We start from the raw sequence: 17,500 nt of genomic DNA, 5'->3' as shown, positions 1-17,500 counted from the left end.
CCTCTACTGAAATATACTATTATCTTTCCTACCCCCTTTTGATAAAATATATTTCTAACTTCACTCTTTCTATAGCCCTTTTTGACTGGTGCATTAAAGAACTCTAAAAGTCTAAACCACTTTCCTTCGGACCATAACTCAGCATTCTCTTTCCAACACTTCAATTATCAAATATCAAAATATCCATCACATTTCATTAATTAAAGAAATCTCATTAAAACTTCAATGGCTTATGATGATTAAAACAACAACAACTTCTTTTTAAAGCATTAACCAAGAAAAACAGAATACCAAACACTTATTTTATAAAATAATGAATCACCTCAATCCTCACACACACACACACACACACACAAGAAAATCAACCACCTCACTGAATAATCATCTGAACATTGCATAAATCTTACCAATCTGTCAAGAGAAAAATAAAATGAGACAAAAGAAACTAGGGAAATATATGCACGCATTGCAATAAAACACCTTAATGCACCATAACTCTTGCAACCACCTTCTCTTCCCCCAACACGTGCAAACATTCTCGTTGCAACACCATGCATCTGCAACTTAATCTCGGCCCAGATTGCAAGAAAAACAAGGAAATGTTCCTGCAGAATACCGGCACCAGCAACCACGTCAACAAATCATGTATGATTTTTCATTCTCGAATTACGCCTTATTTTTTTGCGGGTGATTTTCTTGCAATATATCATCGTGTTTTTCCTGTCATTACTCGTTGTTATTGCTGCAACAAATTACCATAATTTTTTCGGCATTCGCGTTCCTCCCGCTCCGGAGATTTAAATAAATTTTCGCGTATTTTCTGAATTTCTTTGTGTTAGCGTTTCTGAATCTAGTTAAGCCATTCTCGAGGAATCAATCTTACGCATCCACATTTTTTATTCTCTCTCTCTCTCTCTCTCTCTCTCTCTCTGATACAAACTATCACAAGCGTTCTAACGTTTATCAATCTTCTTATTCCAGGAAACGTTTTCGTCATCGCCGCCATCTTACTGGAGCGGAACCTCCAGCAGGTGGCCAATTTTCTAATCGTCTCCCTGGCTGTGGCAGACCTCATGGTGGCCTGTCTGGTCATGCCCCTAGGAGCCGTGTACGAGGTGAGTGGCTCATTGGAAAGTTTCGTACCGTTTGCAGGTCGATTAATTCGTTCAGTGCAGATTGGCAGTTGAAGTACATAAACGGATAGAATGCAGGTCTTGCATTTAAAAGTATCAATAGAAATTATGCATTTACAATTAATAAATAATGAATGTTCATACAAGGGCGGTGTACATTCCTTTCCTTATGGGCTTTTTATTTTTTTTTTTTTTTTTGCTGGGGGGATTATCTGTACCACTGCCTTCTTAATTTACAAAAAAATAAAAATATATAAATAAATAAATAAAAACGCACAAACCAGATTTATATAAACATACACAAAACTCAACCCAAAAAAAGGTCAGTGAAGGGGCTGTTTAAATAAAAAAAAATATGTGAAATATATTTGCACAGTTAAAAAAAAAACACAGATGTCTTTAGAATTTGACCATCTTCATCCATGCCATGGAAGTTTCTTTCATACCTGAATCAACAAACAGGGGTCGTTTCAAATATATATTCATGTGTAGCACAGCTCTTCCATTAGCCTAACCGAGAATAACTTAGGACTGACCTTCCCTAAAAGTCAAAAGGCGAATTTCCAATAATAAAATTTGAATAAGTACGATTCCATAACATCGATAGGAACCTCTCTCTCTCTCTCTCTCTCTCTCTCTCTCTCTCTCTTTCTTTCTCCAAATATGTATGTATGTATGTAGTATGTATGAACGCGATACATACATATATATATATATATATATATATATATATATATATATATATCTATATATATATATATATATATACATACGTATACATATATATATATATATATATATATATACATATATATATAATGTATATATATACAATCTGTATATATATATATATATGTGTGTTGTATATATATAATGTATATATACATATAATTATATATATATATATATTATATAAATATATATATAAAGATATATATATATATATATATATATATATATATATATATATATATATATATATACAGAAGAATTGTGTGTGTGTGTGTGTGTGTGTGTGTGTGTGTAGTGACGGTAACAGAGAAATTTCTTCCTTATTCCGAATAAATCTTTTTACTTCAAGGTTAAAAAAGAAAAAAAATTAACATTTTACTCATATATCAAGGTTATTTTTTTCCGTGCCAGCTCTTTTTCTCATATTACATCCAAACACGACCTCCTAACGCTTTTATCACCTGCCAAATCTCATTATATATCACCTGTAGCGACATGAAAACACCTACAGGTAATATGTATTTCTTTTTTCCTTTACAGAAGACGAGATTAAATATATTTTGCAACCGCAGCACGTATTAGAAACTTCGCTGTTGTTGTTGTTATCCGTCTTCTAATTACAAGGTCGACTCTTGGGGATCAGATTAGGACGGTCGCGGAAGAGTTACGGATTACTTGACATAAACTACCTGGCGGATTCGTCCATCTGATTAAAAGCAGTTTGTTAGGTGTTTGGGAGTTTGATTAAGCATATGTGTATGCGTAGGTATTTATGTATGTGCTGGAGGTTTATACGTGTATGAGTGAATGTATGAAATATATATAATATATATATATATATATATACCTATATATATATATAGATATATATCTTCTTCTTCTTCCTTCTTCTTGCCCAGCTTGTTACCCATTTTTATATGGGGGTCGTCGCCGTTTCGGATGAGCCGTTTCCATCTATTTCTATCTGTGGCTTCTGCCTCATCAATTCCCTTCTCATGTAAGTCCTCTCACACAGTCCTTCCATCTCTTTCTTGGTCTCCCTCTTTTTCTTCTTCCTTGCACCTCCACCCCCATAGTATGTCTCCCAGCGTGGTCCTCATCTCTCCTCAACAGGTGTCCATACCATCTCAGCCTCCCCTCCTGCACTTTCTTTGATACTTCCACCACCTTAGTTGACCCCCTTATGTAGTCATTCTGATCCTATCCACTCTTGTTACCCCAGACATCCACCTAAGCATTCTCATTTCTGCCACATCCATCTTCTTCTGCTCTGCTTTTCTCATGCTTGCTGTTTCCGTACCATACAGCATTGCTGTTCTTACCACCGTCTTGTGAAATTTTCCTTTTAACCTAAGCGGGCACTCTTTTGTCACAAGAACTCCCGAGGCCGCTCTCCAGTTGTTCCAACCTGCCTGTACCCGATGTTTTACTTCTTCTTCCATACTTCCTCCAGCGTTAACAAAAGATATCCCAAATACTTAAACTTATCAACTCTCCTTATTTGCTCTCCACCAAGCTGAATACTTTCTCTATCAAAACACAGTGGTGGTACACATATATTCTGTCTTGGATCTACTTATTCTCATTCCTCTGTCCTCCAGTACTTGTCTCCATCTTTCCAATTTCACTTCCAGATCTTCCCTGTCTCTCTGCATATATATATATATATATATATATATATATATAGATATATATATATATATAGATATATATATATTACTCGTTAAATGCCAATACACGTGATTTAGTTATTGTTTGAGGGCAACATTTTTCTGTCTCCCGTACTTCTTACATTCACTGATCTCTCTCTCTCTCTCTCTCTCTCTCTCTCTCTCTCTCTCTCTCTCTCTCTCTCTCTCTTAGCTTTATTTCCATAGACTTGCTGAGAAGTTGGAGCCTCTCTCTTCCAGAAGTGGAAAAAGGTTTATGGTAAATCTGTAAAAAGTACATATTCAGGCAAAATCTTTTACCAATCTAAAATAAAAAATAAAAATAACACAAACACATACACAAACAAACAAGCGCACACACACACACGAATATAAATACATCTACTATTGCCGAGAGACAAAGTCAAGGGTACAGTTGAGATGAATATGGAATTTAGGTCAAAGGCCAAGAAGCACTGGGACCTATGAGCTCATTTAACGCTGAGATGGAAATTGACAGTAAAAAAGGTTTGAAAGGTGTAATAGGAGGAAAACCGCAAAGCAGTTGCACTATGAATCAAGTATTAGGAGAGGGTGGAAAGTAAGATGAAGAAAGAATGTAAGTCTCTGTTACGGGTCTGTAAGCAGCACCCGAGGGCATGGGCTAAGAATTACTAGACGGTGAAGGTAAAATATGCCATTAAGAGCAAGGTTTAATTATCATATGTAAAGGGGAACAGTCTCCAGGGAAACTGTGACACTGACATTATAAAAACCACGATCTAAATAAACGGAATTAAACAATACTGATGAGAATGGTGACTACAGAAGTTTGAAGTTTGAGACAGGGAAGTTCAATGACATCCGTCTGCAGCAGAAGTTGCGAAGTTATGGCGAAGAGACGCTGATGAGATTGGTGAAAGGGTTAGAAGGGTTTTTAAAAGAGCGGTTGAAAAAATTCTTTGCCAAAGTTAGTCCGACAAAGTTTTATGAGGGTAAACGGAAAGCTCTGAAGATGACGTGGTAAATGTCAGTAAAGTAGCATGAGAAAACTAGTGCTTCTGTACACTCATATAGATAATCAGGTTATAATGCAAACACGGTGGCAAAATAAGAAGAAAAGTGAATCGTGTGGGGGTAGGAAATATAAAAAAAAGGCAAGTTACAGAATGAAACAAGTGTCCAGGAAGCTAAAACACGAAGAACGGAATGCTTGTATGCAAATGTAAAACAAAATATAAAAGCTATTAAGATAATGATCTATATTTCGCGTTAGGATTACAGTGGGTTGAAAGAGTGATAAATTTAGAGATATCACGAAGGTGTAAAAAGAAAATAAATAGATAAATAAAAGGGGTGGATCCATGAGTTTTGAGGTGGTTGTTTCAGGTTAAAAAGAAAAACGTATGAGAATAGGCTGATGAGAAGAGCTTTTCATCATGAATTCTTTAGAGGAAGAAGTGTGCAACAGAGAGGCAAATAAGGGGAATTTGCAGAGAGAAGAAAATAACATGCTGTTCGATACAATGAAGCTAACGATGACTGAAGCTTCTATAACAGAAGCTCCAGTCATGATGAAGCAGTTACGAAAATAATTTTCAGACTATCTCCTTCCAGAAAACTGATTTATTCCGAAATTAAATAAAAAATAAAAACTTTATTTCGGAACAAACCACACAAATAATAATAATCAACAACCAATAAAAACACTTTGCCCTGAAAGGAGAACGTTTCAGCAAACAATACAGCATTGTAAAGCTCGTGTCCCAAGTCCAAGGGTTTACTAAAGCCAGATTCAATAGCAATAAAGCCGAGCCAAGCCTTGGATTTCGTGGGGGGGGAGCGACAACCGAACGGCGATCAACTTTACAATGCAAAAGTCAGCAGCGCGGGGTATGGGGACCATTATCCGCGATGGGCGGGGGGAAGAGCATTCGCGCAGCGGGCCATTCAAAGCCGGGCATAAAGTGGTCTTGTCTTGCCCAATTCATTGCCATTCAAATGAACCTGCTTATCCTTTACACGGGATTCATTACAATGGCCGCGAGGTAACTTTGTTGTGTCTACCGCGGGAAACACTGCGCACGAGCGCGTACCGGAATTAAGGTTTTTTTTAATTTTTAAGACCGAGTTGACTTTTCATATATCGGGGCGATGGAGTCAAAACACCGGCAACGGAGACAAATACTCGAGTGATGGGGGACAATCCAATCTGAAACGCAAACACGACTCTTAACATTTCGGCGGAAGAGGGGGCGAAGGGAGGGGAAGGGAGGGGAAGAAGGAAGGGGATGAAGACAGCGAAAGTGATAGCTAGCAAGGGGAAAGGGAGGCTTACTATTATAATTCAGAAGAATCGCACAGGGGCCTTGACTTGAAATTCAGACTTCCAGAGAACATATCGTTCACTAGGAAGAAGTTAAGAAGAGGTAAAGGGAACTTAAAAAAAAAAAAAAAATCTCGCATTAAAGAAGAATATTAAAATAATAAATCAATAAACAGATAACAGCGAATGAAAATGCCTGGATCATAGTTTTAGGGCAGTAACACCATTAACAAAAAAAAGGAAACAATCTTTCAAGGAACGTAACTTCAGAAAAAAAAATAAAAATCATACTCATTACAAAAGAGCAAGAAAATAACAAATCTATAAACAGATAACAACGAATAAAAACGCAAGGATCATAGTATTAGGGTAGTAACGAAGAGGAAGAAGAAGAAGCAAAAAAAACTTCAAAAGGACAAAAAAAGATATTAGCCATTTTTCTCTGGAATCACCTTTGAGAACTAATCTCCGGAGAGCAGTGAGACGTTTAAAGCCCTAATGCGTTACAAATGACAAGTTCGCGAATACGTACGTACATCCCATACCACGACAATTACGGAGATACATGATACCCTTAGCGTCACATAAAGGCTCCGTTCGCACTTAAGAGATTCAAATGTATCCTCCCCCACCCCCCACCTCCTCCCCACCTCCCCCCCCCCACCACACCTAACAACCACATCCCCCGACCACACTACCTTCGTTCTTGTACATAAAAAATTTTAAGTTGTTGCTAACGGGAATTATGTTTAAAGAGATTCTATATAAATAATATATGATGTACATGGTTTCATATCTTCGCCTAAGCCGCTCAGACCGTAGGGCTTACTCTAAGGAGTTTTGTAATATATATATATATTTAAATATATATATATATATATATATATATATATATATATATATATATATATATATATATATATATATATATATATACACATGTATATATAAATTATAAACTTATATATATAATATATATATATATATATTGTATATATATATATATATATTATATATAATATATATATATATATATATATATATATAGATATATACGACATATATCATATGCATATAAAGTCATGGTTGCAATTTAAAATAGTCGTGAGAAATATTTTCTTTTGATGAGATTAAATAACAACTAAAACTTCGGAGTAGAAAAGCTAGACAAATCATGCTTTCTTATCCTTCTTGAAGATTAATTCTATCACATGTAGCTATTTCGAAGCTACACGTACTTTAAATAGGACCGTGATTGTATGTATATATTATATATATATATATATATATATATATATATATATATATATATATATATATATATATATATATAATATATATATATATATATATATATATATTATATATATATATATATATATATATATTTATATTTATATAGATATATATAGTATATATATATATATATATATATATATAATAGTATATATATATATATATATATATATATATATATATAGTTACACATACGTTCACACACACACAAACATATATAAATACATACATATTATATAAGCCTCTTCGATGCACTGCTAAATATGCTAACCAATGCCTTCCAGTGTTGTAAGGAAATCCGACGTCCTTCATAAAATTCAATTTGTCGTTACCAGCAGGCAGCAGCCACGTGGGAATTGGGCCTGATCCAAATTGCGACAAACCGTGGCATATATAATACTATCAACTCGGGCTACATCTATACAAAATGACCCTAATCAATGAATCGTTCGAATTTCTATTCTAATATACTTGGGGGGTTATTTTTAAAGATGTTTAAGGAATCTTTAGTATGATGTTTAAGTTCTAATGGAATTAGCATTTGCAGAAATGACAGGTGTTAAAACATTAGTAGTAATAAGTAGGAGTAGTAGTAGACTTTGTAGGAGTAGACAGAGGAGAGATCAAATTCACTTGAAACGCCATAAATTCATTATCTCTAGTAGTAGTTGGCATGAATTGTGAAGTGCTATTAATATTAGTATTATAAATAGCAAATAATGATGACTATGAAGCCACTGAATTACAATGAATTTTTGTATCGATGGTAGTACTTAAGTTGATTGAAAACACAAGTACAAATGCGAAAAAAAAGCAAACGCTTCAATCCCATCACAGTACTACGCATTTTTCACTACAATAAAAACAAACAAGACATTTATACAAACGGACTCATTTCCCATCCCAAGTAATATTTTTCCCCGTCAAACGGACGAGGTCTTTTTAGTCGGATTTTATGCCTTTTTTTTCACCTTCCCTTCCATTCAACCAACGGGATATATAAAATTCTACACGCGCCAATAAAAATAAAATAAAATGTATAGTAGCACCAATAATACTTACGGCTATGTCAGTACGCCAATAACCGGAGGAATTCGTTTAAGAAATGTGGAACATCACAACATCTGGGCCTCGCCTACTCTCGTGTGACCTGAGAGAATAAAGGTAAGGGGGTTATAAACACAGCAACCACAGAGAGAGAGAGAGAGAGAGAGAGAGAGAGAGAGAGAGAGAGAGAGAGAGAGAGAGAGTACCGTCTTAAGAAATCTAAAACACTCTGGCATTCTGAACTTGGATTATGATACCATCACTAATTAACATATGCAAATAAAATCATATAAGGACGCATACAAAAAAAAACAATAGCATCTAATAATAATGCAAAAGAAAAAAACTGTTAAAGTTGCTTAAAAAATTGACGGACTAATAATAATGCAAAAGAAGTAAAAAATTTTAAAGCTGATGAAAACCACTGAAGAACTGTTGGCGCAGTGTATTATTATCATCATCAGCCAAGGAACAACCTTTTCTGGGACAGCAGATTGCTACAAGATTAAAGGCTCAAGTCCTCTATGGTAAAGAACAATGAGAAATGCAAGCTAAACTTTAAAGGGGAAAATAAAAACTGTGAAATAAAACTCATGCCCGTCTGCTCAGTTCAAAAAGAAAAAAAAAAGTTGCTTGACTTTCAACTTCAAAAGGTCCAAATATTCTTTTAATGATTGAGAACATTTTGGTCTCAGCTGCTATAAAGTTTCTAAAGACAGTACGGTATTGAACCGCAGACACACACAAGCACGACGACTATATATAAAAAATAACCGCACAAATAATTTGGTAGGTATGAATGGAAAGGATGGTCAAAATTCACACAGATTTTACAGAAACAAGAACTAAATAGCAATTTAAGATGCGCGTCAGCTGAGCCACCCTTTTACAGAAAACGGGAAAAGGTGACCAACAATCACAGTTCTGATAACTCGATACACCAATTTTGCTACGGACCCCAAGTAATGAGACAAATTTACATAAGTTATAAGTTATGACATTTGTTATTTCTACTCAAAGTTATGTCTTTGATCGTGGGGAAGGGTCCCTGCTGTGACAATCCATTACATGCCACATAACGAACTTTGGTTTCATTATAATTATTATATTTTGTTCCAAAATTGTCTCAAGTTACCGAAGTTACAATCCGGAGATGATAGCAATATAAATCTTCATTAAGTGTGGACTTGAAAAAATAATAAATAGGCATTTTGTGAGGAAATTTCAAAGCAAAAATTCACCTGTCATTACACAAAGTATCAGTATCATACTAACTAAAGTTCCCAAAACTTACTGATGCCACCAAGAAATAACTTAGGAAATAAAGTATATGAACAGAATCTCGTTCTTTTAATAAATTATCACATTCAGCAAATCTTCTTATACAAAACTGTAAACCGAGAAAAAAGACAAACACAAGTAAGTATGTAAACACAAGACTTCTTGGATATTCCAAGTCACGTCTTTTCAACTATTCATCCCCAACGTACTGTTTCTCGATCCTACCGTGTCCAATATGTGTATTAACATCAGTAAACGACAGGTCTTATTTTTCTCCCAGACCATCAACAAGCAGAAGAATGTGGAGATGAGAATCCCGGAAATAAATATGAAAAAATGAGGTTATCCACCAGTAGGTAAACAACATAAAAGGGAAATAGAGGCCAGCTAAGGTTCTTTATAAATAAGATATCAAATGATTCTCCAACAGCGAAAGGATATAAACACGGCAGATGTCAAATAACATCATTCGGAATGAACGATCAGGTAAGTTAACTTAACAAATTGGGATTGGGAATCAGAATACAGTGATGAACTGACCTGTTTTAAATATTAAAACTTAGAATAAAAATCTGGCATCAAAATAGTCCAGTCCACAGTTGAAGAATAAAAATAAAAATTATAGAGGGAATAAAAAAGAAAAAATGTAATTAATAGTGAAGTAATAACATAAATAAAAATTTTAGATGGAATAAAAAAAAAAGGAAATATAGTTCAGATGTGAATGAATAAAAATAACGAAGAGATCAGATTAAAACATCTCAAAAGATAATTGAGACCATGTTCTTCGAAATATATAATGAAGATGGCATTTTCCACGATACAGAACGAATAAATGACATACGATAAAAAAAAAATATTTCATCGTTTAGTTAGAACATGATATGTATACGTGACATTACAAATTGATAATGGAAATAAAAGTAATACAGCCAATTGTCATAGTATCATCTTCACGAAAAATTTATTGATAAAATCTATTTCTGTCACCACACTGTTCCAATACATCGGCATAAGGTTTTACCCAATTACTTTAAACAGTTTAACAAAAATCTTAACATGTCTGAAGCACTTACAAACTCACAAGTCCCACGGGTTTAAAGGTATACACGAGGCTCTGGTATATAGGCACAAATTCAAGGGCGTAAGTGGGCGTACCATCCCGCATATATATCAGTACACAGTAGAAAAATATGATCTTCGAAAAACGTAAAGAAGATATGGTGGTATTTGCAAAAAGCCAAACACTTAGAAATGCGAGGCTTAGCGCACAGGCATTTTACGGACGTAGTATTCTAAAAAGAAACCCGCACAATAAAAGAGAGAGAGAGGGCTGGGTGGAAGGGGGGGGGGCCAGGGGGGGGGGGGGGGGGGGGGAGTGGAAAGAAGTATTCCCTACAGCTGCGAGAGAAGAGGCTTCCTTTCCTCGGGGCAGCCTTTAGCCTTCCCAACTCCTGAGAATGATGATTCTGTCCAGGAGCGATCGATGAGAGATAAATCAGCGTTAAAACTTTCGAGGAAAAAACTTAGCACATTACCCAAAGATCGGCCCACCTAGACACCCCCCCCCCCCCCCCCCCCCCCCCCCCCCACCCCCCCCCCCCCCCCCCCCCCTCCCCATCCACCCCATACATAACCTACTTTTCTTTCGCCCTCAACCATTCCACCTGTTTTACCGCCGTCTCCTTTGCATAAATAACCTTTACTCTAGGGATCCAAGCGGAGAGAACTCTCTCTGTTATTCTTCTCCTTCGTGTTTCGCTCTTCCTTGTTCATTCTGACCTATAGCTTCCTCACTTACTAAATCTTCCTTATTCGTCTTCCCCGCAGGAGGGATAGCGCCGTCAGTGCACCTCATGTCGTGCACTGTATGCTTCCATTCAGGTTCCTCGCAGCATCCCTTTGGGCCCAAGCTGTAACCTCTTTCATTGCTTTTACTGTACCTCCACTCGTGTTTTCTTTCTCCCATCTTATGTACCTTCCACCCTCTCTTGACAGGAACATGGACTAACTGCAAGGTTTCCTCCTCTTGCAATTTCCGTTTCGGCGCTGAATGACCTCACAGGTCACAGGTCCGAGAGCTTGACTTTTGGCGCCTATATTCAATATTCCCTTCCATCCTGTTTTCGTTTTTCAAACCTCCTCATCTGCCACACAATATTCTCGTTTTCCTTCAGTCAAATTCCCGTTTTCTTTGCCAGTTAAGGAGGGGAAGTTTAAGCCTTTATAACCACTAAGCCTCAGAGAAATGAAATGACCAATCAGCCGTAAAAATAAAAATGGCGATGAACTCGGCCTCTGACCTGAAAATCTGTGACGGTAAACTTATCAAAATTTGCCGCTCCTAAGATCAAAGACCAATGGCCCATAAAACGCAGGAGATGAATCCCTAGGGAAAGTCCAACGGGGGCAGTCTTATATAAAACCCCTAAGATTACTTACCAGGGAAAGGTATGAATCGTCACCTTAGACATCAGATCTTTGGAATTGGAATTAAGAATATAGAATTTAGAGAGAGAGAGAGAAAAAAAAGGAAATTGACAACAAGAAGGTTTGAAAGGTGTAACAGGAGGAATAACCTCGCATTTGCACGGCGAAACAATTGTTAGAGAGGGTGGAAAAGCCAGATAGAAGAGACTATGAACGGAGGTACTGTAAAAGGAATGAAAGAGGTTGCAGCTAGGGGGTGATGGAACGCTGCAAAGGAAGTAAAGTTGTGCCTACAGTGCAGTACTATAGGTGCACTGACGGCGCGAACACCCCCAACCCCCTCATTACGGGAACATGATTCAGGTCTTTGGCCCTAAATGTCGAAACGCTAAACCCGTTCCATTATGTTGAAGTAGCGATAAATTTCAAAATAAATTAATCAAATTAGAATTACTGATAATATATGATAAATCCTGTGTAGTCAGAGAGAGAAAGCTAGCTATACATATCACTGCAGAAAGGTTTCAATCTACATAGGTAACATATGACTGAAAAAATCGTATAGTCAACCATTACTACAACAAGTCCCGAATACCTATTAGGGTTAAAATTGTCGGACGCATAGCATTCCAGGAACCCTAAAAAAAATAAAAATAAAAAAATATATAAAAAAAAAGTTACACTTCGAGTGGAAGGAAAAGACTAATAAGAATAAATCCTCTAAATCAGGAAGACTCAACCTCAAAATCTCCAGTCATAAATCCGCCTGGAAATCTTGCTGCTATCACGAGAGAAAAACGTTTACTTCGTGCAAATACAAATGAAAATGATTTTAGATATATATTACAGGAACCAAAGACAGCGTTAAATTCATAAATGTGTGTAACAGTCTCAGAGCAAGTGCTTGTATTAACTGAACCCTTGAACAATCTTCAAAGTAATATACTCTTAAAGCACTGTTTAAGCATCTATACTGGCGTTACAAAGAAGGGCACAGGCTTTACATAAGTGCTTTGTCAAAGACTAAGACTAAGCACCCTTTGAAAATGTTTGTTCGTTAAAATAAACAAGGGATTAAATCATTTTTTTTGAAGTAATAGTCTTGCTGCAACACCGTTACAGAGACAGTACTCTAATGAAACTCAAAATGTCCCATTCGTCAGCTTCTTATATATGTTTGTTTGTACGGTGTTTTTACGTTGCATGGAACCAGTGGTTATTCAGCAACGGGACCAACGGCTTTACGTGACTTCCGAACCACGTCGGGAGTGAACTTCTATCACCAGAAGCTTCTTATATGTGGAAACTCTCTCTCTCTCTCTCTCTCTCTCTCTCTCTCTCTCTCTCTCTCTCTCTCTCTCTCTCTCTCTCTCTCTCAAATTCTATTTCCCATCTAATGGTCAAACACCAGTTAAGGAAATTTTAGGACATGTCAAAAATATTCGACAGAAGTAAGTGAAATTGTACAAACAAACGAGGGGGAACTCAGGATCATGAGAATAAAAGGCAGTACTATGTTAAAAGCCATACAAAGGGGATTAAGTCAAAGCCGTTAACAAAATATGTATTGACAGTTATTGAGATTTTCCTTTCGATATCGAACACCGCCCCGATGTCCAACAGAACAACTCAATGTTCACTCTGCAGTGATATAAACGAACACTAAAGTTAACACTGTCTGCTGGTGCCATATGACCTAACATGATAAAATATTCCTTTTCATAAGAGGCGTATATACTATATATATATATATATATATATATATATATAATAATATATATATATATATATTATATAATATTATATACATGAATCATACCCTATGACGTGTTCAGTGAGGGGAAAATAAAATATATTTTGAATAATAGACTTCGAATTCTACGACAAAATAAAATAATTTATTAAAAAAAAGACGTTGAATTCTATGACAAAAGAAAATATATTTTGAATAAATGACGTCGAATTCTGCAACAAAATAAAAAAAATCTAAGTAAAAAACTTATAATTCTACGACAAAAAAATCATTTATTAATAAAAGACGTCGAATTCTATGACAAAGTAAAATATATTTTGAATAAAAAAGTCGAATTCTACGACAAAATAAAATAACTTTTTAATAAAAGACGTCGAATCCTACGGCAAAATAAAATCATGATTTAATAAGATGACGTAGACTTTAACGACAAAATAAAATATATTTTGAATAAAAGACATCGAATCCTACGGCAAAATAAATTCATTTATTAATAAAAGATGACGAATTCTACGACAAAATTTAATCATTTTTTAATAAAAGACGTCGAATTAGAAAATATATATATATTTGTTAATAAAAGATGTCGAATTCTATGAAAAAATAAAAAATATTTTGAATACAAAAAACGTCGAATTCTACGACAAAATCAAATATATTTCGAATAGAAAAATATCAAATTCTACGACAAAATAATCTTTTACTGAAAGACGTTGAATTCTACCACAAAAACATCTCAGTCTGTCTAGGTCATACCCTGTGACCTGACCAGTGAAGGGAACGTAAAACGGGCGTTATCATTAGGAACAAAAACAAGCACACACACACACACACACACACACACAGAGAGAGAGAGAGAAGAGAGAGAGAGAGAGAGAGAGAGAGAGAGAGAAATTTGGTATCCAAGATTTTTTATTCTTCAAAAAGACAAGCTGAGAGAGAGAGAGAGAGAGAGAGAGAGAGAGAGAGAGAGAGAGAGAGAGAGAGAGAGAGAGAGAGAGCTCTTCGCTTTAAACCAAAAGGGAGAAAAAGCCAATCAAGAAAAATGCAAACTCAAGTAAAAAAAAAAATGAAAGACAAAAAGTGAGAAAAAGATAAAATAGAGTCAGCCAATTAAGTTGCTATGCAACACTAAAGGATATATTATCAGGGGTTTACAAAGAAAGGATGAAGAGGGTTAGTGACCTGTGTACAAAAAAATAATAGTAAATAATGAGGGAAAAATATTGTCGTAATAAAGATGAGTGACTGAGTATTAATTGTGCAAACTTAGAGACAGTTGGCAATGATGGCTTTTACTCAGTGTTGGGAAAAAGCTAAAATTGTTGGAAAAATTCCCAATTCTCTACAATTTCTATCACTATGTTACAAAATAGTTTCGGAATTATTTGAAAATGTTATTAGTACGTTAAAAAAAATATTTAGCAATTCTCTGATCATTTACAATTAGGAAATATATTTTCGATTTCTCTGGCAATTTCATAAATTCGTTGGGAATTATTTCAGAGTTGTTGGCAAGTATTATAATTATAGGTGAAACATTTAAGAATACTCTAGAAATTCTAGGATTATATATTTAAATTTTTCGAAATTTTTTTCAAATATAAAAATTACCTTAGAAAATATCTGAGAAATGTTTCAGTATTCATGGAAAGCGTACTTACTTTTCATGAAATATTTCGGAATACGCAGGGAATGCTAGGATTATATTTAAATATATGTCGAAATTTTCCTAAAATGTTAAATTTACCCTAAAAATTTTTTGAAAAATATTTCAGAATTCTTGGCAATTGTTACAATTATAGATAAAATGTTTCGGAATACTTTGTAAAATATTGGAATAAATTTCGGAGCTTCCCTTGAATGTTAAAATTACCGTAGAAAACGTTTAAGAAAATATTTAAGAATTATCCCATGGTGTTACAATTATAGATAATACATTTCGTTTGAGATAATACACAATATATCGTAGAATGACATTTAGGCCAATACACCCTTGAATGAATTCCCGAATAGCGCATCAGTACTTTCCCATATAGTGGTATATCTACAAAGGGGACAAATAAAACTTTCGTGATATCCTCATAGAGTTTAGCTAGATGTAACTAGAAAAGTTGGGTATGACTGAATCAGGCCTCGTAAAGGGGCATATGACAGGAATATAAGACACTACCATTGACGACTAGGGAAGGGCCACGCCCCTTTCACCCTTGAATTTTTAATACCTGAGCCACCTCACTTACTCTGGGCACTGAATGTTATTAGATTGTTCTCTGTCTCTCTTTCTGTATCTCTCTGTCTCTCTGTCTCTCTCTCTCTATATAAATATATATATATATATATATATATATATATATATATATATATATATATATATATATATATAGGTATATGTATAGGTCTATATATACATATATATATATATATATATAATATATATATATATATATATACTTTGGGGATAAGTACCTACTTCTTATCCAACCTTAACATCCAGGAAATTTTTAAATAATCTCTCTCTCTCTCTCTCTCTCTCTCTCTCTCTCCTCTCTCTCTCTCTCTCTTTTCATAACAGACTATAAAGGAAAAATCTTCGTAAACGACAAAATCTGAAAGATAAAATACTTTTACGTTGCCCTCCTTTCGTCCAAACCGTATTATCCTTATCCGTCCTCTTCTCGTTTGTATTTTTATTTTTTATTTTATCTATTTTTACTTACTTATTATTATTTTTTTTTCTCGCTAGACTGAAAATCATTTCCCACTTATTCCTAAACGAAATCACCTGAGAATTCGGGAGAAATCGTCAAAATTAAAGAGCATAGCTAGAACGTCCGTTTTCTTAGGTCTAGAAAAACAACGGCCTGGGTACCCATTTTCTTATTACCAATATCAACTGATCGACAGAAAACCAGAAAAGGAGATACTCAACCAATTCACTGAGGAGAGATTCATGAAATACGTAAACATATTTTAAATATATATATATATATATATATATATATATATATATATATATATATATATATAGTATATATATAATATACATACATACATAAAGCATTTTAAAAAATTGAAAATCGGAAAGATAAAATATGGTAAAATATATGCAAAAATATAGAAATATGCGAAAATTATTTCAAATATTTAAATGACACTAACTAGTGAAGGGGAAACGAATGGTAAGATTTAACCCAGTGGATTCGAATATACATGTCAGCGATTTATGAAACTGCCAGGTAGAAAAAAACAAAAAAAAAATTAATTCGGTTTTAATTTAACTATACAAAAACTAGGGAAGTGTTTTAAATTATTATATAAAATTTAAACCAAATTCATATATATATATATATATATATATATATATATATATATATATATATAAGCTGACATCATTTTAGCAGCACACAGTAAGAGAAGCCATGTCAGCTTCATCTCTACTTCAGGAATCATGACACAAAAAAAATATTGCGAGATATACAAGTAAGACATGAGAATGACGAAACTTCCATAAGGTACTCACATTCTTAATAGACAAGGCTACCGAACAGAGAGACAGAGAATCTTCTATGCTATGCATCACATTCACTCCCACACACACACACACACACACACACACACTCTTTTCACAACCAGGCAGCCAAAAACGACATGTGCCAACAAAGTAGATAAAAGACTGACATGTCTACAAAAGGAAAGCAAAAATTACGAGTAAAAAGGAAAGATTAAAAGGAGAGAGAAAGAGAAAAAACAAAAAGAAGTTTGAGATGACGCCCTACGAGAAGACGTGGAAGTTTGAATGACATATCCATAAAGAATGCCAATCAATTCTTATCGAAAAACTAAGATAAAT

At 34.6% G+C, this 17,500-nt stretch overlaps 1 protein-coding gene across 1 annotated transcript in view; it reads left to right on the top strand.

Annotated features, from left to right (window-relative positions):
• LOC135227069 (5-hydroxytryptamine receptor-like) overlaps positions 1-17,500 on the top strand; it is a 221,649-nt gene that overhangs the window by 133,161 nt on the left and 70,988 nt on the right. Inside the window, 1 exon segment of the mRNA XM_064266894.1 lies at positions 982-1,115. Coding sequence (XP_064122964.1) covers positions 982-1,115 — 134 coding nt within the window.

The sequence above is a fragment of the Macrobrachium nipponense genome, chromosome 15 (genome assembly GCF_015104395.2).
Source record: "Macrobrachium nipponense isolate FS-2020 chromosome 15, ASM1510439v2, whole genome shotgun sequence".
NCBI lineage: Eukaryota > Metazoa > Arthropoda > Malacostraca > Decapoda > Palaemonidae > Macrobrachium > Macrobrachium nipponense.
The sequence above is the reverse complement of the archived record's forward strand: the minus strand, read 5'-3'. Positions and strand labels throughout refer to the sequence as shown.